The sequence below is a fragment of the Staurois parvus genome, unplaced genomic scaffold (assembly GCF_062004578.1).
Source record: "Staurois parvus isolate SC_StPar_1 unplaced genomic scaffold, SC_StPar_1.0 ptg001752l, whole genome shotgun sequence".
Classification (NCBI taxonomy): Eukaryota; Metazoa; Chordata; class Amphibia; order Anura; family Ranidae; genus Staurois; species Staurois parvus.
In genome coordinates, this window is record NW_028319548.1 from 146,424 (window position 1) to 169,117 (window position 22,694).

At 46.5% G+C, this 22,694-nt stretch overlaps 1 protein-coding gene across 1 annotated transcript in view; it reads left to right on the forward strand.

Moving 5' to 3' along the window:
• The window catches only part of LOC149434512 (uncharacterized), a gene marked incomplete at its 3' end in the record, with an annotated part of 99,967 nt that overhangs the window by 46,348 nt on the left and 30,925 nt on the right, over nucleotides 1–22,694 (forward strand). The window contains exons 5-8 of the mRNA XM_089663695.1: nucleotides 461–571; nucleotides 8,363–8,520; nucleotides 14,019–14,205; nucleotides 22,361–22,470. Coding sequence (XP_089519821.1) covers nucleotides 461–571; nucleotides 8,363–8,520; nucleotides 14,019–14,205; nucleotides 22,361–22,470 — 566 coding nt within the window. The remainder of the gene's footprint in view (nucleotides 1–460; nucleotides 572–8,362; nucleotides 8,521–14,018; nucleotides 14,206–22,360; nucleotides 22,471–22,694) is intronic.

Consider the following 22,694-nt stretch of genomic DNA (forward strand, 5'->3'; position numbering starts at 1 on the left):
GATCAGGGGCTAGCGTTGGTGTCAACCGGTGCGATAACACTTGGTGACATCCTTTCCGACGATCCCCGCAGGATGGATCGGATCTGCAGATTGAGCATAATGGATTGGAGTCTGATCCATTATTCACCCCAATCCGCAGATCCGATCCATCCTGCGGGGATCGTCGGCATGCAACCTATACGGGGTGACACCGGACCCGCTCCAGGAAAAGGTAAGTTGGAAAGAAAGCCGGCGATCCCCGCAGGATGGATCTGATCTCCGGATTGGGGAGGATAATGGATCTGATCCATTCTGTGAGGATCATCGGCTTTCTTTACTACTTACTTTTCCATGGAGCGGGTCCGGTGTCACCACGTACAGTCGGTGTCACCCGGTGCCCCCCGAACCTGCCTCGGGACACCACTGATATAGCCGTCTATGATAATATATGTGACACGCAGCATTGCATCTTCTCCCATAGCAATTATTCAACCTGACTCTGGCAGATCTGCACACCATCATCTCTTCCCTTCAGCCCAGAGCTGCCGAAACTTTCCTCCGCATCCTGCGTCAGAACTGGACCTCTTTACAGGTACTTACCTATACTTAGTGGTGTATTTAGGTTATGTGCTGCCCTAGGCAACAGAAAAATCGGCGCCCCCTGCAGAGAGTGCCTGACATTGACCAGGAGAACCCCTGCTTTCCACCCGAGCCTTCCACTACCACTGCCCCCCATACACCAGCCACCATCCGCCATGGCGAGAGAGAGACACTCACCTTCACAGCTCCGGACATCCCCGGGAACGAGAGTCAGACTCTGCATACACCGTCATGAAACCCACAGCATCTCTCGGAACCCACCAGGTGCCCATGATGCGTGTGTCCCTTCTCCTGTCCCTTGTTCCAAGGGGCAGTGCTGCCCCCCCTGAAAAATGCCGCCCTAGGCAAATGCTTTGTTTGCCTTGTGGTAAATACACCCCTGCCTATAATGCTTCTATTCAAGGGGTCAGCACAGTGGCTAAGTAGTTAACACTTCTGCCTGGGAGTACTGGGGTCATTGGTTTGAATCCCAACCACAGCACCACCTGCCTGGAGTTTGCATGTTCTCCCTGTGCCTGCCTGGGTTGCCTCCTGGTACTCCAGTTTCCTCCCACACTCCAAAGACATGCTGGTAGGTTAATTGGCCCCTGTCTAAATTGTCCCTAGTATGTGTATGTAAGAATGTGAGTTAGGGACCTTAGATTGTACGCCCCTTGAGGGTTAGGGACTGATGTGAATGTACAATATACAGTGGGGATTGAAAGTTTGGGCACCCCAGCTAAAAATTTGTATTAATGTGCATAAAGAAGCCAAGGAAAGATGGAAAAATTTCCAAAAGGCATCAAATTACAGATTAGACATTCTTATAATATGTCAACAAAAGTTAGATTTTATTCCATCATTTACACTTTCAAAATAACAGAAAACAAAAAAATGGCGTCTGCAAAGGTTTGGGCCCCCTGCAGAGTTAATATCTTGTACTGCCCCCTTTGGCAAGTATCACAGCTTGTAAACGCTTTTTGTAGCCAGCCAAGAGTCTTTCAATTCTTGTTTGAGGTATCTTTGCCCATTCTTCCTTACAAAAGTCTTCCAGTTCTTTGAGATTTCTGGCCTGTCTGTCACGCACGGCTCTTTTAAGGTCTATCCATAGATTTTCAATGATGTTGAGGTCAGGAGATTGTGAAGGCCATGGCAAAACCTTCAGTTTACGCCTCTTGATGTAATCCCCCGTGGATTTCCAGGTGTGTTTAGGATCATTATCCATTTGTAGAAGCCATCCTCTCTTTAACTTCAGCTTTTTCACAGATGGCATCAAGTTACCATCCAAAATTTGCTGAAATTTTATTGAATCCATTTTTCCTTCTACTTGTGAGATGTTCCCTGTGCCACTGGCTGCAACACAACCCCAAAGCATGATTGATCCAACCCCATGCTTCACAGTTGGACAGAGGTTCTTTTCATTAAATTCTGTGCCCCTTCTTCTCCAAACGTACCTTTGCTCATTCCGGCCAAAAAGTTAAATTTTAACCTCATCGGTCCACAGAACTTGTTTCCAAAATGCATCAGACTTGTCTATATGTTCATTTGCAAAGTTCAAATGATGATTTTTGTGGTGAGGACGTAGAAGAGGTTTTCTTCTGATGACTCTTCCATGAAGACCATATTTGTACAAGTATCTCTTTATAGTGGAATAGTGACCACAACTCCAGTGTCTGCCAGATCTTTCTGGAGGGATCGTGCAGTCAAACGTGGGTTTTGAATTGTTTTTCTCACAATCCTGCGAGCTGTTCTGTCTGATATTTTTCTTGGTCTTCCAGATCTTGCTTTAACTTCCACTGTTCCTGATGACTGCCATTTTTTAATTACATTCCGAACAGAGGATATTGACATCTGAAAACGCTTTGCTATCTTCTTATAGCCTTCTCCAGCTTTGTGAGCGTCAACTATTTTCAGTTTCAGTTTTCTAGACAACTGCTTAGAAGAACCCATGGTGCTGATTGTTGGGGCAAGGTCAGAGGAGTCGGGGCATTTAAAACCTTTGAGATTGACATCACCTGGTCTTCCCAGACGATGATTGAGAACAATCCATGACACTGGCAGGTCTCAGCTTGGCAAAGGGGGCAGTGCATGCTATAAATTCTGCAGGGTGCCCAAACTTTTGCAGACGCCATTTTTTTGTTTTCTGTTATTTTGAAAGTGTAAATGATGGAAATAAAATCTAACTTTTGTTGACATATTATAAGAATGTCTAATCTGTAATTTGATGCCTTTTGGAGATTTTTCCATCTTTCCTTGGCTTCTTTATGCACATTAATACAAATTTTTAGCTGGGGTGCCCAAACTTTCGATCCCCACTGTATATGTAAAGCGCAGTGTGCATTGATGGCGCTATATAAGTACCTGAAATAAATAATAAGGGGTCTTCTGATGAATGATCTGACGTCAGGAGTCCTGGTTGTGAAATCTCAGTATATCGCACTTTATAAGGCAGTCGCCACCACAGCGGGCGGGGAGGGAGGGGATCTGTGGCCCTTCTCGCTGCTGTAACAGCAATCTACAGCTGCTTGGATCACTTTTGCTGAACAGCCAATCGCTGGCTGTAAAAAATTTTAAATAAATTAACGATTCTGCGCTATTTTTGAAAGAATGCCACTGTAACACCCCGGTCATGTGATTTGCCATGCTGTGCCAAGTTGCAAATTGCATGGCAAGTCGCACCCTATGGTCCGCAATTAAAGCGGTCAGATCAGTGCAATTCTGACTTGGTCAGAGCCGCACGGATTTCTAAAGTAGTGCATGCGCTACTTTAGGTGCGACTTGCAGAGACATCTGTGTCTTGCAAATCGCACCTCAAGTCGCAATACCATCTGACTTTGAAATTGTGCAACCTTCAGTGAAGTCAGTCGGATCGGTGTGACCGGAGTGGTAATCAGGTATAGCAGCTGTATACCAACAACAACGCCAATATGTAAAAAAAAGTGAGAACTATAGGCCTAGGGTTCACACATATGCGGTGCAGGAAACGCAGTGATCCCTGTGCGTTTTCCACACAACATTGCAATCACATTGCAACCGCTGCAGGTGTCAATACCAAGTTACCAACACCCCAAACGCATCATAAATGCAGTGCGGGTTTCCTGCACCAGATTGCATGGTACGAAAACGACCATGGTATCCGGTTGGGGTGCAGCTCCAAAAAAGGTGCATGTGCTTCCTTGGGGCGATGCATTATGATTTCAGCCCATTTAAAATGAATGGGCTCAAATCGCACCGTACTGAATCACTTGTGAATTGCACAGGGATGCGGAGTGATTTGTGTGCAACTCACATGCGGGTTATAGAGTGAACTGGGGCTTAATGTGGAGATCCAGTCTCCGGTTTTAAAAAAAAAAACAGCCACTCACCTGTCACAGGATCCAGCGGTGTCCTCACCACAGCCCGGTTCACTGGCCGTCCTGTGTCCCTGGTGCCGGCATCTTAAAACGGAGCTCCACCCAAAAGGGGAAGTTCCGCTTTAAGCCTGTGTCCCCCGCTCCACATTAAGGATTGGCAGCTTTGGGGAGTTGGTACCCGAATTTGACAGGTTCCCGCTCCCACTTCCGCTGCGATCGCCTAGGGCGGTGATCGAAAGTGGAAGTTGTCCTCCCCCCTCCTTCCACCTAGTCTTCTGGGACACGTAACAGGTCTCAGAAGGCTACGGGGCCATTCAAAAAGCACAGCGCTTCTCGCACATGCGCAGTGGGCACCCGGCTGTGAAGCCGCAAGCTGTCACAGCCGGGTGCCCATTGTGAAGATGCCGGGGAGAGAAGACTGCCGGTGAAACCAGCCATGGCGAGGACACCTCTGGACCGAGGGACAGGTAAGTGGCCATATTTTAAAAGTCAGCAGGTGGAGTCAAGTCAAGTCAGTTTTTTCAGGTGGAACTCTACTTTAAGTGCCGGCACTCGGCTGTGACAGCTTGCAGCTGCGCAGCCGGGTGCCCAATGCACGTGTGTGAGCGGCGCTGTGCATTGTGAATGGTCTGTCACATGTGGGGGGGGGGGGGAGTAGGGGGAGGAGAACTTCCAGTTGCGATCGGATCGTAGCGGACGTAGGAGTGGGTACCTGTCAAAACGAAGTACCTGCTCCCCAAGGTGCCAATCCTTAACAGGGAGCGGGGGATGAGGCCTTAAAGTGGAACTTCCCCTTATGGGTGGAGCACCGCTTTAATCTCCCACAAATATAACATTTAAACCTCAAATGAAACAATGTTGCAAAACATAGACAACAAAATTGCAAAATAAACAGTGTTGTCACTTGTGCTTCACCACAAATGTTCATTGATTAACCATTTCCGCTTCGGAAGATTTTACCCCTTTTATGACCATGGCGGGGGGTTTTTTGCTATTCAACACTGCACTACTTTAACTGGCAATTGCGTGGTCATGCAACGCTGTTCCAAAACCAAATTTATATCATTTTTTCTCACACAAATAGAGCTTTCTTTTAGTGGTATTTGATCACCGCTGGGTTTTTTTTAAATTTGTTGTTACAGTACATAAATTAAAACAGACTGAAAATTAAAAAAAAAAAAACATTTGTTACTCTCTGCCAGGGGTGGACTGACCATTTGGAAACTTGGGCACTGCCCGAGGGCCCGGGGTCAGTAGGGGGCCCCATGAGATGCCCCTGGTACCTTTTTCATAGGCTTTTTTGAGTTTGGGCAAGGACACAGGGGCCCCATGATCCCCTATTGAACGGGGGCTCCATGAGTTGTCACTCCGCCCCTGGCTCCCCCCCGAAGCAACTGCGCATGTCCCGGTTTCAGGCACGATCAATCGATGATAGCAGTAGTTCTATCATCGATTGATCGTGCCTGAAACCGGGACATGCGCAGTTGCTTCAGGGGGGACATCTACATGGGAAACACATCTTGCCGTTACACTGGTGTCACCCCGTATAGGTTGCATGCCGACGATCCCCGCAGGATCGTCGGCATGCAACCTATATGGGGTGACTCCGGACCTGCTCCAAGAAAAGGTAAGTTGTAAAGAAAGATGACAATCAGTAGGGGGCCCCATGAGATGCCCCTGGTACCTTTTTCATAGGCTTTTTTGAGTTTGGGCAAGGACACAGGGGCCCTATGATCCCCTATTGTCCGGGGGGCCCCATGAGTTGTCAGTCCGCCCCTGCTCTCTGCTATAAAACCTATCCAATTAAAAAATAATAATAAAAAAAAATTCTTCATAAATCTTGGCCAAAATGTATTCTGCTACATGTCTTTGGTGAAAACAAATTCCAATAAGTGTATATTTATTGGTTTGAAAGTTATGTCTGCACACTATGGGATATATACTGGAATTGCTATTTATTTATTATACTAGCAATGGTGGCAATCAGTGACTTATAGTGGGACTGTGATAGTGCGGCGGGCAATCTGACACTGAAGCTTGGAGGGAAATGACTAACTGACATCAACAGTGACACTAATACAGTGATCAGTACTAATACTATACACTGTCACTGTGCTAATGACACTGATGGGATGGGAAGGTTAAAGGGGAGTTCCAGCTGAAAAAAAAAAATAAAAGTCAGCAGCTACAAAAACTGTAGCTGCTGACTTTTAAAATACAGCCACTTACCTGTCCCTCAGTCCTGTGGTGTCCTCACCACGGATGGTTTCACCGGCCGTCTTCTCTATCCGGCCCCGGCATATTCAGTGTGGGCACCCGGCTGTGACAGCTAGAGGCTTCACAGCCGGGTGCCCACTGCGCATGCGCGAGAAGCGCTGCGCTTTGTTATTGGCCCCAGAGTCTTCTGAGATCTGTTACGTGTCCCAGAGGACTACGGGGAGGGAGGGAGAGAACAACTTCCGCTTCCAATCGCCTAGGCGACCATAGCGGAAGTGGGAGCGGGTACCTGTCAAATTCAGTATGCATAAAAGTGGCCACCGCCCAAGTCTATAACTGGCTTATGAAGCAAGGACACATAAACAGGCATCACATAGTGAAAAAAAGGGGGAGAGAACAATGTTCTTGGACAACTTGCCAGCCAGCTTGCTAACAACCGAATTAACCTGTCTAACAGTATGCGTTTATAACAGGGGTTTAGTTAGCACACATTTGCAAATACATACGTAAGCCACAGAGCCACGACACGGCACCCTGATCATCTGTGGTCCTAACTCTAAAATTTGTGAGTCCCCATAGTAGAGGCACATGCATTTAATGGATAGATCAAGGGCAGGTGGACCTGAGGGAGCCACCCCTCTTAAAGGCAAAGGAGTGCATTGGACCCCAGCATGTAGCACAATGGCAACCAGGGCCCTAGTGCACCCACGTACCAAAAAACTCAAACATGCATAAAAGTGGCCACCCGCCCAAGTCTATAACTGGCTTATGAAGCAAGGACACATAAACAGGCATCACATAGTGAAAAAAAGGGGGAGAGAACAATGTTCTTGGACAACTTGCCAGCCAGCTTGCTAACAACCGAATTAACCTGTCTAACAGTATGCGTTTATAACAGGGGTTTAGTTAGCACACATTTGCAAATACATACGTAAGCCACAGAGCCACGACACGGCACCCTGATCATCTGTGGTCCTAACTCTAAAATTTGTGAGTCCCCATAGTAGAGGCACATGCATTTAATGGATAGATCAAGGGCAGGTGGACCTGAGGGAGCCACCCCTCTTAAAGGCAAAGGAGTGCATTGGACCCCAGCATGTAGCACAATGGCAACACAGGCCCTAGTGCACCCACGTACCAAAAACTCAAACATGCATAAAAGTGGCCACCCGCCCAAGTCTATAACTGGCTTATGAAGCAAGGACACATAAACAGGCATCACATAGTGAAAAAAAGGGGGAGAGAACAATGTTCTTGGACAACTTGCCAGCCAGCTTGCTAACAACCGAATTAACCTGTCTAACAGTATGCGTTTATAACAGGGGTTTAGTTAGCACACATTCAGTACCTGCTCCCCAAAGGTGCCAATCCTTAATGGGAAGCGGGGGACAAAGCATTAAAGTGGAATTTTCCTTTTTGGGTGGAGCTCCGCTTTTACATCTAGGGGCAATCAAAGGGTTAACTGTATGCCTAACAATGTGTAATGTGTGCTGCTTTTACTAAGTGATGTGACTGTTTTATCTCCCTGCTTTGCAGGGAGAAAAAAAGGCCATATGGCTGCTGTCTATAGAGACCCCTGTGTTGTTAGTAAGCACAGAGCTCTGTACTGTCATTCGCTAAGCCAATCAGCAGGTCCTGGCCATAAATCATTGGACGGGACTTGCTGACCGACTTTCGCTGTAGCAAATGACTGCACAGATCAGGTACAGCCATGCGCAAGCCCCCTTACCCAGATATGCTGAATCCTGTACATGTACATGATTCGGGGGCAGCGGGGCTGCGCTGGGCGGTGTCTGCAAGTGGACACAACACTTTATTTTGCAGCATTGTTTCATTTGAGAATTGAGCGCTGTATTTGTGGGAGATGTAAAAAAAATGGCAGTTGCAGCCAAGCATGTGTTTTGGCCACTTCAAGTCCAGGACATTTTAGAACATCCTAAGGGCGTGAACAGGGGTGGACTGACAATTCATGCGGTCCCCGGGCAATAGGGGATCATGGGGCCCCTGTGTCCTTGCCCAAACTCAAAAAAGCCTATGAAAAAGGTACCAGGGGCATCTCATGGAGCCCCCTACTGACCCTGGGCCCTCGGGCAGTGCCCGGGTTTCCTAATGGTCAGTCCTCCCCTGGGCGTGAATTGGTTATTCAGATGGCAGATGACAAGCTGGATGGTTACTTTGACTTTGGGCCTCATTCACACATCTCTCCTAATATTTATTCTTCTCCCGTTTTCCAGGTATCGGAGGACTATTTCTCCATGATTGCTGCCACTCTACTGACAGTCCAGGCGACGTCCCACCATCTCCTCTTTACTGACATAGTTCCCTTTTTACAATTCCTGGACCCGGATGAGATCATAGAATATCTTCCTCCACTTCAAGATGACAAGGAAGTGTACGTACATCAATATGAAGGTTAAGCTGACATACAGCACCTTGAAAAAGTCTTCCTCCCCCTTGAAATGTCCCCCATGTTGTCAAGTTACAACCAGAACCGTCACTGTGTTTTATTGGGATTGGATGTGATGGACCGACACAAAGTGGCACATAATTGTCAAGTGGAAGGAAAATGAGAAATGGTTTTCAACATCTGTGATCAATAAATCTGTGAAAAGTGTGGCGTTTATTTGTTTTCAGCCCCCTTTACTTGGATACCCCTAACTAAAATCTAGTGGAACCAATTGCCTTCAGAAGTCACCTAATTAGTAAATACAGTTCCCCTGTGTGTCATGTTATCTCAGTATAAATCCAGCTGTTCTGTGAAGCCCTCAGAGGTTTGTTAGAGAACATTAGTGAGCAAACAGCATCATGAAGGCCAAGGAACACACCAGACAGGTCAGGGATAAAGTTGTGGACAAGTGTAAAGCAGGGTTAGGTTAAAAAAAAAAACTCCCAAGCTTTGAACATCTCACGGAGCACTGTTCAATCCATCATCCGAAAATGGAATAGTACGGCACAACTGCCAAACTACCAAGACATGGCTGTCCACCTAAACTGACAGGCTGGGCAAGTAGAGCATTCATCAGAGAAGCAGCCAAGAGGCTCATGGGAACTCGAGGAGCTGCAGAGATCCACAGCTCAGGGGGGAGAATCTGTCCTCAGGACAACTATTAGTCGTGCACTCCACAAATCTGGCCTTTATGGAAGAGTGACAAGAAGAAAGCCATTGTTGGAGGAAAGCCATAAGAAGTCCCGTTTGCAGTTTGTGAGAAGCCATGTGGGGGACACAGCAAACGTGGAAGAAGGGGCTCTGGTCAGAGGAGACCAAAATGGAACTTTTTGGCCTAAAAGCAAAACGCTATGTGTGGGGGGAAAACTAACACTAGACATCACCCTGAACACACCATCCCCACCGTGAAACATGGTGGTGGCAGCATCATGTGGGGATGCTTTTCTTCAGCAGGGACAGGGAAGCTGGTCAGAGTTGATGGGAAGATGGATGGAGCCAAATACAGGGCAATCTTAGAAGAAAACCTGTTAGAGTCTGCAAAAGACTTGAGACCGGGGCGGAGGTTCCCCTTCCAGCAGGACAACGACCCGAAACATCCAGCCAGAGCTACAATGGAATGGTTCAGATCAAAGCATCTTCATGTGTTAGAATGGCCCAGTCACAGTCCAGACCCAAATCCAATGGAGAATCTGTGGCCAGACCTGAAAATTGCTGTTTCCAGACGCTCTCCATCCAATCAGACAGCTTTAGCGATTCTGCAAAGAAGAATGGACAGAAATGTCCCTCTCTAGATGTGCAAAGGGACATCTCCAAAAAGACTTGCAGATGGAATTGCAGCCAAAGGGGGTCTTACAAAGTATTGACTCCGGGGGGCCGAATACAAATGTCGCCACACTTTTCACAGATTTATTGGTCAGAAATGTTGGAAACCATTTCTCATTTTCCTTCCACTTCACAATTACGTGCCACTTTGTGTCGGTCCATCACATCCAATCCCAATAAAGTATATTGACGGTTTTGGTTGTAACATGACAACATGGGGGACATTTCAAGAGGAAGGAAGACTTTTTCAAGGCACTGTATATTGTTACTATGCTTCAGTTTGAATGAACACAGTGAATCATCAGTATCGATCACTCACTGTGTTCATTTAGGAAAGGAAGAGGCTGGTGAATGTGACATATTTAACGGACCCTTCCCCCCTCTCCATCCTGAAGGATCCTATTGTGTTTCGCACAGGGAGGGTGATGATGGGTGCATCGGGGGGTGCATTTACTGGAACCAATCCCCTGTATGGCTCTCTCTGCAGCAGTTGAAAGCCAGCGGGAGGGAGAGGAGAAGAAGCCGGCTTTCAGTTGCTGTAGAGAGAGCCATACAGGGGTTTGGTCCCAGTAACTGCCCCCCCCCCCCCCCCCTGCTGATCACCCTCCCTGAACACATCTGATTCACCTAGCTCAGGGGTGGGCAATGCAAAACTGACAGTTACAAGCATGACTCCCAAAGGCAGAGGCATGATGGGGCTTGTAGTTCACCAGCAGCTGGAGGGCCACAGTTGCCCACCCCTGACCTCGCTGACTGGGCCCCGTGCAGGAGGTACCCCCTTATCCACTGCCCTGGTTGTCCAATGTTTTGGCATTCTCATGTTTATTTCTTTTGTTTGTATTGGTGACACAAAAAAGTGGAGAAACAAAAAGCCAAATCTTTTCATCATCTTGTGTTGCGCTCCTTATTAGATTATAGTGACAAAGTGAACATTATATTTCATAATGTTCAAATATAAAAAAGTTACCTGAACATAAATAATCATAAATTCATATATAGAATAATAACTTGTAAAAAAGTATAATATTAATCCATATTCGTGATTATATAATAAATAATGATTAATTGTGAATCATAATTTGGTGACAAAATATAAAAATATAAAAAAGCCAAATCTGACACCCCAAAAATGGACCGGACACAATTATTGGCACCTTCTCCAAATTGTAAGAAATAATTACATTCCAAGTTTGGGTGTTCCTGTAATTTGTCATTAAACTCCCCCGTATCCATGACCAGGAGCTGACAACATAGAAATCACACCGACAACCGGGATCAATGGTGACACATGGCCTCCACCTTTCTGTTGGGTGTCTCTGTGTGCCACATGGAGCATGGAGGAGAGAAAGAGCAGCAAAGAATTGTCTGGGGATTGGAGAACAAAGATAGTGGAAAAGCATGGACAACCTCAAGGTGACAAGTCCATCTCCAGAGATCTTAATGTTCCTGTGTCCACTGTGCGCAACACTGTCAGGAAGTGTACAGCCCATGGCACTGTAGCTAATCTCCCTGGATGTAGATGAAAGAGAAAAATTGATCAAAGATTGCAACGAAGGATTGTTGAAATGGTGGATGAAGAACCTCGATCAACTTCCAGATAAATCCAAGCAGACCTTCAGGCACCGGGTACAACTGTGTTCGCTAGCACTATACGTCACCATCTGAATGAGAAGGGACCCCATGGTAGGAGACCCAGGAGGACCCCACTGCTGACACAGAAATATGGTAGGAGACCCAGGAGGACCCCACTGCTGACACAGAAATATGGTAGGAGACCCAGGAGGACCCCACTGCTGACACAGAAATATGGTAGGAGACCCAGGAGGACCCCACTGCTGACACAGAAATATGGTAGGAGACCCAGGAGGACCCCACGGCTGACACAGAAATATGGTAGGAGACCCAGGAGGACCCCAATTCTGACACAGAAATATGGTTGGAGACCAAGGAGGGCCCCAATGCTGACACAGAAATATGGTAGGAGACCCAGGAGGACCCCACTGCTGACACAGAAATATGGTAGGAGACCCAGGAGGACCCCACTGCTGACACAGAAATATGGTAGGAGACCCAGGAGGACCCCACTGCTGACACAGAAATATGGTAGGAGACCCAGGAGGACCCCACTGCTGACACAGAAATATGGTAGGAGACCCAGGAGGACCCCACGGCTGACACAGAAATATGGTAGGAGACCCAGGAGGACCCCAATTCTGACACAGAAATATGGTTGGAGACCAAGGAGGGCCCCAATGCTGACACAGAAATATGGTAGGAGACCCAGGAGGACCCCACTGCTGACACAGAAATATGGTAGGAGACCCAGGAGGACCCCACTGCTGACACAGAAATATGGTAGGAGACCCAGGAGGACCCCACTGCTGACACAGAAATATGGGAGGAGACCCAGGAGGACCCCACTGCTGACACAGAAATATGGGAGGAGACCCAGGAGGACCCCACTGCTGAAACAGAAATATGGTAGCAGACCCAGGAGGAGCCCACTGCTGACACAGAAACATTTTGGAGGCCTGACCAGGCCATTTTTTGGGATACGGTCCTGCGTTACTTTGACTGACAATTGAACGGTCATGCAACGCTGCACCCAAATTAAAGTTTGCGTCCTTTTTCCCCACAAATAGTGATATTTGATCCCCTGTGCGTTTTTAATTTTTTGTGCTATAAACAAAAAAAAGACAATTTTGAAAAAAAAACCCAATATTTTTGACTTTTTGCTATTAAACATGTCCAGTAAAAAACTGTAAAAAATATAATTTCGTCATAAATTTAGGCCAAAATGTTTTCTGCTCCATGTCTTTGCTGAAACAAATCCCAATACATGTAAATTAATTGGTTTCTGTGAAAGTTATAGCGTTTACAAATGGCGGGATATATACTGGAATTTTTTTTTTAATACTAGTAATGGTGGTGATCAGCGACTTACAGTGGGACTGCGGCAGGCATTCTGACACTGGGGGGAACTGACTTGGTGTCACTGACATCCCCAGTGACACCAATACAGTGATCAGTGCTAATAAAAAGCCCTGACCAGGGGCGGACTGACCATTTGGAAACTAGGGCACTCCTCGAGGGCCCGGGGTCAGAAGGGGGCCCCATGAGATGCCCCTGGTGTTTTTTTCATAGGCTTTTTTGAGTTTGGGCAAGGACACAAGAGGCCCCATGATCCCCTATTGCCAGGGGGCCCCATGATTTGTCAGTCCGCCCCTGGCCCTGACACTGTACTAATGGCACTGGGCAAGAAGGGGTTAACATCTGGGGCGATCAAAGGGTTAACTGTGTGCTGTGTGTGATTTACTAGGGCGACATGCTTCAGAGAGATACAAAGCAGCATGTCCTTGCTGGCAGGAGAGAGACCTGTGTTGTTCACACACAGGTCTCTCCCCTGTCAGTGTTCCTCGGCAATCACCAGGTGCCGGGAGGGAATCTCCAGCTGGGACCCGGTAATTGACATCTATAGCCGCCAATGGTGGAAATGCAAAATCACATATATACTGTTGTCTCTCAAATCTAAGAATTGAAAGTGTGATTTCTGTAACTTACAGTTGTGATGAGATAGCGATAACTCCAATCGTAGTTGAATATCACAGGCAGTCACTCGATCAGATGACACCTTGTAGATCTTGTGACGTTTATTCCATAAACTGAGAGGATCTTACAACAATGAACATCGGAGAGATGAAAAGATCATGATGTCATCTGCTTCCATAAGACATGAGGCTAGAAGGTGAAATGCATTACTGGGAAAAGGGGAGGGGCTATCTATACAGCATGAACTAAACCAAAGGAAAGGGAGGAGCCGAGACAAAATACAAAGAACACTTAAAGGCATATGACAGTCATGTGAAACATGACATATACTGTACGTCATTTTGCACAGCCCTGCCACCCTGTAGCAGTAGTTCTGCTATGGGGCGGTCAAAGAAAAAAAAGAATAAAAAATTAATTGAAAATACATTTTAAAAAAAGGAAAAAAAATACAAAAAAAATAAAATTAAGCAATAATGCTTGTTAATGAAAACGTTCAGTTTTTGCAATTGGAGTAAATTGTACAATCCAGTTGATAACAAAGACGAGACTAACGACCCCAATTTCCCGTTCAGGCTCCAAGCGTTGGCTCTCTATGCCGGTTCTCTGTCTGAAGAGCAAAGATTCGCCCTGGGCTTCTGGCTGCGGATGTCCACCATATTTACCAACGTGTCACAGTTAGAGGACTCCTTTATCCAAAAAATTGGAAGCCTCCTCCCCCTCCTGACCCTGGATGTATTTAAGCAGCTCAGTGCTCAACAGGTAAGTCATCCCTGTATATTTATTAACCCTTTCGCTGCCAGAGCAGTTTTTTGCTCTTTTTTTTTTTTTTTGCACATATGTTTAAAAAATCATTTTGGGCCTGAAGATGACACAAAACCCCCAAAACAGGATATATTTTCTGAAAGCGGATACCCTAGAGCACGGGTGCCAAACTGGCGGCCCTCCAGCTGTTGCCAAACTACAAGTCCCATGAGGCATTGCCAGAGGCGGTAACACTTGGTGACACCCCCTCCGACGATCCCCGCAGGATGGTTTGGATCTGCGGATTGAGCATAATGGATCGGACTGCGATCCATTATGCTCCCCATTCGGCAGATCCGATCCATCCTGCGGGGATCGTCGGCTTTCTCTACAACTCCCCTTTTCTTGCAGCGGGTCCGGGTGTAGCAGCAAGATGTGTCCCCCTCCAGGGCCGGTCTGACCACTTGGAAACTCAGGCATTGCCCGAGGGCCCGGGGTCAGTAGGGGGCCCCATGAGATGCCCCTGGTACCTTTTTCATAGGCTTTTTTGAGTTTGGGCAAGGACACAGGGGCCCCATGATCCCCTATTGAACGGGGGCCCCATGAGTTGTCACTCCGCCCCTGGCTCCCCCCCGAAGCAACTGCACATGTCCCGGTTTCAGGCACGATCAATCAATGATAGCAGTAGTTCTATCATCGATTGATCACGCCTGAAACCGGGACATGCGCAGTTGCTTCAGGGGGGGACATCTACATGGGAGACACATCTTGCCGTTACACCGGTGTCACCCCGTATAGGTTGCATGCCGACGATCCCCGCAGGATCGTCGGCATTCATCCTATATGGGGCGACACCGGACCTGCTCCAAGAAAAGGTAAGTTGTAAAGAAAGATGACGATCCCTGCAGGATGGATCGGATCTGCGGATTGGGGAGCATAATGGATCGGACTCCGATCCATTATGCTCAATCCGCAGATCTGATTCATCCTGCGGGGATTGTCGGCATGCAACCTATACGGGGTGACACCGGACCCGCTCCAAGAAAAGGTAAGTTGTAAAGAAATCCGACGATCCCCGCAGGATAGTTCAGATCTGCGGATTGAGCATAATGGATCGGAGTCCGATCCATTATGCTCCCCAATCCGCAGATCCGATCCATCCTGCGGGGATCATCAGCATGCAACCTATACGGGGTGACACCGGACCCGCTCCAGGAAAAGGTAAGTTGTAAAGAAAGCCGACAATCCCCGCAGGCTGGATCGGATCTGCGGATTGAGCATAATGGATCGGATCCATCCTGTGGGCATGGTCGGGTTGCTTTACAACTTAACTTTTTGTGGAGCGGGTCCAGTGTCACCCCCTGCGGTCGGTGTCACCCGGTGTGGACCGCACCTGCTTCGGGACGCCACTGGGCATTGCAAGACTGACAGTTACAAGCATGACTCCCAAAGGCAGAGGCATGATGGGACTTGTAGTTTCGCAACATCTGGAGGGCCGCCAGTTTGACACGCCTGATCTAGAGGATAAAACAGCGGTGGTTCCAATTTTTTATGTCACACAATATTATTGCAAAGGTCTAGGAAACGCAAAATATCAGTAAAAAACACACTAAAGTGAATTTTAGGGGCAAACGTGCACACATTTTCACCATATTTTTGGTGAAATGTAAAAGACGAGGTTGTACCGAGTTAATAGATACCCAACGTGTCAAACCTTAAATTTGCGTACGCCTGTGAAATGGCGACAAACGTCAGTCCCCTATATTTTCTATCGGCGATGCTTCAAAAGCCCCCCATAGGTCATCAGTTTAGTGTAAGTCTAGGTTCACACCTATGCAAATTGCGTTTGAGGCGTTTCTGCATTGCGTTTTTGTTGCCTTTTGTGCTTTTTACAAAAAAAAATTATCTTGTTGCTAGGCAGATTTAAAACGCATCAAAAATGCAACAAAAACATAATACATGTTTTTCTGCAGCATTCCCATTGAAGTCTATAGAACCAAAAATGCAATGTTTTGCCTTCAAAAAAGTCCCCGACCCTTTAAAAAAAAAACGCACCAGGTGAAAATGCAGAGATGTGAACTTGTCCCATAGGAATTCATGGGAATTGGACTGTACTGCGTTTCTGCAAAACATGGCACAAACCGCTTAGATGTGAACCTGGGGTTCACATCTAAGTGAATCTTGGGGGCAAACATGGGCACATTTTCACCAAATTTTTGGTGAAATGTAAAAGACAAGGTTGTGCCGAGTTAATAGATACCCAACGTGCCAAACCTTAAATCTGAAAATGGCGACAAACTTCAGTACCCTATATTTTCTATCGGCGACACTTCAAAAGCCCCTACAGGTCATCGCTTTAGTGTAAGTCTAGAGTCACACCTATGCAGGTTGCGTTTTGAGGCATTTTCTGCATTGTGTTTTGTGCTTTTAAAAAATAAAAAATTCTCTTGTTGCTAGGCAGATTTAAAACACAAAATGCATCAAAAACGCAGCAAAAACACAATACATGCTTTTCTGCAGCATTCCCATTGAAGTCTATAGAACCAAAAATGCAATGTTTTGCCTTCAAAAAAGTCCCTGACCCTTTAAAAAAAAACGCACCAGGTGAAAACGCTGAGATGTGAACGTGTCCCATAGGAAATCATGTTAAATGGACTGCTGTGCATTTCTGCAAAACATGGCAGAAAATGCTTAGATGTGAACCTGGGATAAAAAAGAACACATTAAAGTGAATTTTGGGGGGAAAAATGGGCAAATTTTCATAAAATTTTTGGTGAAATGTAAGAGACGAAGTTGTGCTGAGTTAATGGATACCCAACATGTCAAACCTTAAATTTGCGCACGCCTGTGAAATGGCGACAAACTTCAGTCCCCTATATTTTCTATTGGTGATGCTTCAAAAGCCCCTACACAGGGGCGGACTGACCATTCGAGCACTCGGGCACTGGGTCAGTAGGGAGCCCCATAAAATGCCCCTGGTACCTTTTGTAGGCTTTTTTGGGTGTGTTTTGAGTGTGAGCAAGAACCCAGGGGCCCCATGATCCCCAACAGCCCGGGGGCCCCATGAGTTGTCAGTCCGCCCCTGCCCCTACAGGTCATTGGTTTAGTGTAAGTCTAGGTTGCGTTTGAGGCGTTTCTGCATTGCGTTTTGCATTTTTGTTGTGCTTTTTTTTAAATGAAAAACATTTCTTGTTGCTAGGCAGATTTAAAATGCAAAAGGCATCAAAAATGCAGCAAAAACACACAACATGCTTTTCTGCAGCGTTCCCACTGAAGTCTATAGAAACAAAAATGCAACGTTTTGCCTTAAAAAAAGTCCCTGACCCTTTCCAAAAAATGCACCGGGTGAAAATGTGCAGATGTGAACGTGTCCCATAGGAGATCATGTTAAGTGGACTGCTGTGCGTTTCTGCAAAACATGGCAGAAAATGCTTAGATGTGAACCTGGGATTAAAAAAAAAAACACATTAAAGTGAATTTTGGGGGAAAAATGGGCAAATTTTCATAAAATTTTCGGTGAAATGTAAAAGACGAGGTTGTGCCGAGTTAATAGATACCCAACGTGTCAAACCTTAAATATTATTATTATATTATTATTAATATTATTGCAAAGGTCTAGGAAACGCAAAATTTCAGTAAAAAAAACACTAAAGTGAATTTTAGGGGCAAACGTGCACACATTTTCACCATATTTTTGGTGAAATGTGAAAGTCGAGGTTGTACCGAGTTAATAGATACCCAACGTGTCAAACCTTAAATTTGCGTACGCCTGTGAAATGGCGACAAACTTCAGTCCCCTATATTTTCTATCGGCGACGCTTCAGAAGCCCCTACAGGTCATTGGTTTAGTGTAAGTCTAGGTTCACACCTATGCAGGTTGCGTTTGAGGCGTTTCTGTATTGCGTTTTGCATTTTTGTTGTGCTTTGTTTTAAATGAAAAACATTTCTTGTTGCTAGGCAGATTTCAAATGCAAAAGGCCTCAAAAATGCAGCAAAAACACACCACATGCTTTTCTGCAGCGTTCCCATTGAAATCTATAGAACCAAAAAATGCAACGTTTTGCTTTCAAAAAAGTCCCCGACCCTCTCCAAAAAACGCACCGGGTGAAAACGCACAGATGTGAACGTGTCCCATAGGAAATCATGGTAAATGGACTGTACTGCTTTTTTGCAAAATGCGGCAGAAAAACGCAGAGGTGTGAACCTGGGGTTAAGGCAGGGGTCGACTCTCCATTTGGAAACTCGGGCACTGCCCGAGGGCCCGGGGTCAGTAGGGGGCCCTATGAGATGCCCCTGGTACCTTTTTCATAGGCTTTTTTGAGTTTGGGCAAGGACACAGGGGCCCCATGATCCCCTATTGCCCGGGGGCCCCATGAGTTGTCAGTCCGCCCCTGGGTTAAGGAGAAGGTCGGGTCCTAGAATTATTTCTCTCACTCTGGCGTGTGCGGTGATATGTAACATGTGTATCGCAATCGCTGTTTTCACACATAGGCTCCCCGAGGCATGCGTTTCAGTTTGTACATTTGTATATGTGGGGGGGCCTCAAATTTTTTTCGGGGGGGGGATGTTATGTGCTTGGGTGTAACTTTATTTTTTTGCACAAAACTTTTAAATGTATATATTTTATATCAGGAAAGTTTCTGGTCGCAAACAGCCATTGGTTAATGCTGAATTATTACAGTTATTATCATTAACCCCTCCCCCTCCGGGGATTCCCCTCCTCCCCCTCTAGAGGATTTCCCCCCTCCCCCTCCAGAGGTTCACCCCCCCCCCCCACCTTCCTGACCAGGCCATTTTTTTGCGATACGGCGCTGCGTTACTCTAACTGATGATTGCGCGGTCATGCAACACTGCACCCAAATGAAATTTCTGTCCTTTTTTTCCCACCAATAGAGCTTTCTTTTGGTGGTATTTGATCTCCTCTGTGTTTTTTTTTTGTGTTCTATAAACAAAAAAAAGACAATTTGGAAATAAAAAACAATATTTTGGACTTTTTGCTGTTAAACACGTCCAGTAAAAAAATTAAAAAAAACTAATTTTGTCATAAATTTTGGCCAAAATATATTCTGCTCCGTGTCTTCGCTAAAACAAAAATCCCGATACGTGTAAATTAATTGGTTTACGTGAAAGTTATAGCGTCTACAAATGGCGGAAAAGATAATGGGATTTTTTTTTCTTTTCAACAGTAATGGCGGCGATCAGCAACTTATAGCGGGACTGTAGCAGACATTCTGACACTGGGGGGGAGGGGAACTGACTTGGTGCCATTGACATTCCCAGTGACACCAATACAGTGATCAGTGCTAATAAAAAGCAGACACTGTACTAATGGCACTGGGCAGGAAGGGGTTAACATGAGGGGCGATCAAAGGGTTAACTGTGTGCTGGGAGTGTTTCACTGTAAGCATGCTGCTATGCAGAGCCATACAAAGCAGCATGCTGGAGCGGACAGGGGAGAGATCTGTATTGTTTACATACAGACCCCTCCCCTGTCAGTGTTCCTCAGCGATTGCCGGGTGCTAGTGATCGACAGCTGTAGCTGCCAATGGAGGCACGGATAATGCGGTGCACATGCACACCCCCTACCCGGAAATACAAAATTACATATATACACAGGTGAAACTCAAAAAATGAGAATATGGTGCAAAAGTTCATTTATTTTAGTGCAGCAACTTAAAAGGTGAAACTAATATATGAGACTCATTACATGCAAAGCAAGATAGTTCCAGCCGTGATTTGTCATCATTGTGATGATTATGGCTTACAGCTCATGAAAACCCCAAATCCACAATCTCAGAAAATGAGAATATTGTGAAAAGGTGGAATAATCTCGGCTCAAAGTGTCCCACTCTAATCAGCTCATTCAGCCATAACACCTGCAAAGGGTTCCTGAGCCTTTAAATGGTCTCTCAGTCTGGTTCAGTAGGAATCACAATCATGAGAAAGACTGCTGACCTGACACCATCACTGACACCCTCCATAAGGAGGGAAAGCCTCAAAAGGGAATTGCAGAAGAAGTTGGATGTTCCCAAAGTGCTGTATCAAAGCACATTAATAGAAAGTTATGTGGAAGGGAAAAGTGTGGAAGAAAAAGGTGCACAAGCAGCAGGGATGACCGCAGCCTGGAGAGGATTGTCAGGAAAAGGCCATTCAAATGTGTTGGGGACTTTCACAAGGAGTGGACTGAGGCTGGAGTCAGTGCATCAAGAGCCACCACACACGGACGGATCCTGGACATGGGCTTCAAATGTCGTATTCCTCTTGTCAAGCCGCTCCTGAACAACAAACAACGTCAGAAGTGTCTTACCTGGGCTAAAGAAAAACAGGCCTGGTCTGATGCTCAGTGGTCCAAAGTCCTCTTTTCTGATGAGAGCAACTTTTGCATCTCATTTGGAAACCAAGGACCCCGAGTATGGAGGAAGAATGGAGAGGCACAAGGACCCCGAGTATGGAGGAAGAATGGAGAGGCCCAAGGACCCAGAGTATGGAGGAAGAATGGAGAGGCCCAAGGACCCCGAGTATAGAGGAAGAATGGAGAGGCCCAAGGACCCCGAGTATGGAGGAAGATTGGAGGGGCACAAGGACCCCGAGTATGGAGGAATAATGGAGAGGCACAAGGACCCCGAGTATGGAGGAAGAATGGAGAGGCCCAAGGACCCCGAGTATGGAGGAAGAATGGAGAGGCCCAAGGACCCCGAGTATAGAGGAAGAATGGAGAGGCCCAAGGACCCCGAGTATAGAGGAAGAATGGAGAGGCCCAAGGACCCCGAGTATGGAGGAAGAATGGAGAGGCACAAGGACCCCGAGTATGGAGGAAGAATGGAGAGGCACAAGGACCCCGAGTATGGAGGAAGAATGGAGAGGCACAAGGACCCCGAGTATGGAGGAAGAATGGAGAGGCCCAAGGACCCCGAGTATGGAGGAAGAATGGAGAGGCACAAGGACCCCGAGTATGGAGGAAGAATGGAGAGGCACAAGGACCCCGAGTATGGAGGAAGAATGGAGAGGCCCAAGGACCCTGAGTATGGAGGAAGAATGGAGAGGCACAAGGACCCCGAGTATGGAGGAAGAATGGAGAGGCCCAAGGACCCTGAGTATGGAGGAAGAATGGAGAGGCACACACTGCAAGATGCTTGAAGTCCAGTGTGAAGTTTCCACAGTCTGTGTTGATTTGGGGAGCCATGTCATCTGCTGGTGTTGGCCCACTGTGCTTCATTAAGTCCAGGGTCACCGCAGCCGTCTACCAGGAGATTTTGGAGCACTTCATGCTTCCTTCCGCAGACGAGCTTTATGGGGATGCTGACTTCATCTTCCAGCAGGACTTGGCACCTCCCACACTGCCAAAAGCACCAAAACCTGGTTCAATGACCGTGGGATGACTGTGCTTGATTGGCCAGCAAACTCGCCTGACCTGAACCCCATAGAGAATCTATGGGGCATTGCCAAGAGAAAGATGAGAGACATGAGAGCGAACAATGCAGAAGAGCTGAAGGCCACTATTGAAGCATCCTGGTCTTCCATAACACCTCAGCAGTGCCACAGGCTGATAGCTTCCATGCCACACCGCATTGAGGCAGTAATTGCTGCAAAAGGGGCCCCAACCAAGTACTGAGTACATATGCAGCTTCTACTTCTCAGAGGTCCGATATTGTTCTATGTACAATCCGTGTTTTATTGATTGCATGGAATATTCTCATTTTCTGAGATTGTGGATTTGGGGTTTTCATGAGCTGTAAGCCATAATCATCACAATGATGACAAATCACGGCTGGAACTATCTTGCTTTGCATGGAATGAGTCTCATATATTAGTTTCACCTTTTAAGTTGCTGCACTGAAATAAATCAACTTTTGCACAACATTCTCATTTTTCGAGTTTCACCTGTATATATATATACACACACACGATTTTGCACAGCCCTGTTGCTCTGTAGCGGTACTTCTGCTATAGGGCGGTCGGAAAGCAGTTAATACCAATATGAAATCTATGGGTCAATATGAAATTTCCACTACAAAAGTAATAAAGTAGCATATGGATGATTGTTTGTGGTGTTGATGAATGATGATGATGATGATGACTGATATGGATGATGATGATGATGATTGATATGGATGATGATGATGATTGATATGGATGATGATGATACAACGACATCTCTCCTCTGTTGTGTCAGGCTGTGACTATCCTCCCCATCCTCCCAGAAGATCTGGCTCCTCCATATCAGAGGACGGTGGCCTGCAGAGTATTACAGGCGTCAGACATCACAGTACAGGATGTGCAGCTGTAAGTATACTAACTGATGGCAGTTATTCAGGTTTGCCGGCAGACATTGCGGTATGTGTGGTCATGGCCAGGTAGGTGTAAGACAATGTAGGATTATTTTACCTCGTCCCATGCTCACTCCAGGACTTCTCCAAAGCCTCTCCAATCTTCTGGAACTCCTTACCCCAACTTGTGCAGAGCCTCTCCCATCCTCTGTAAGGCTGGCCATACATTATACAATTTTC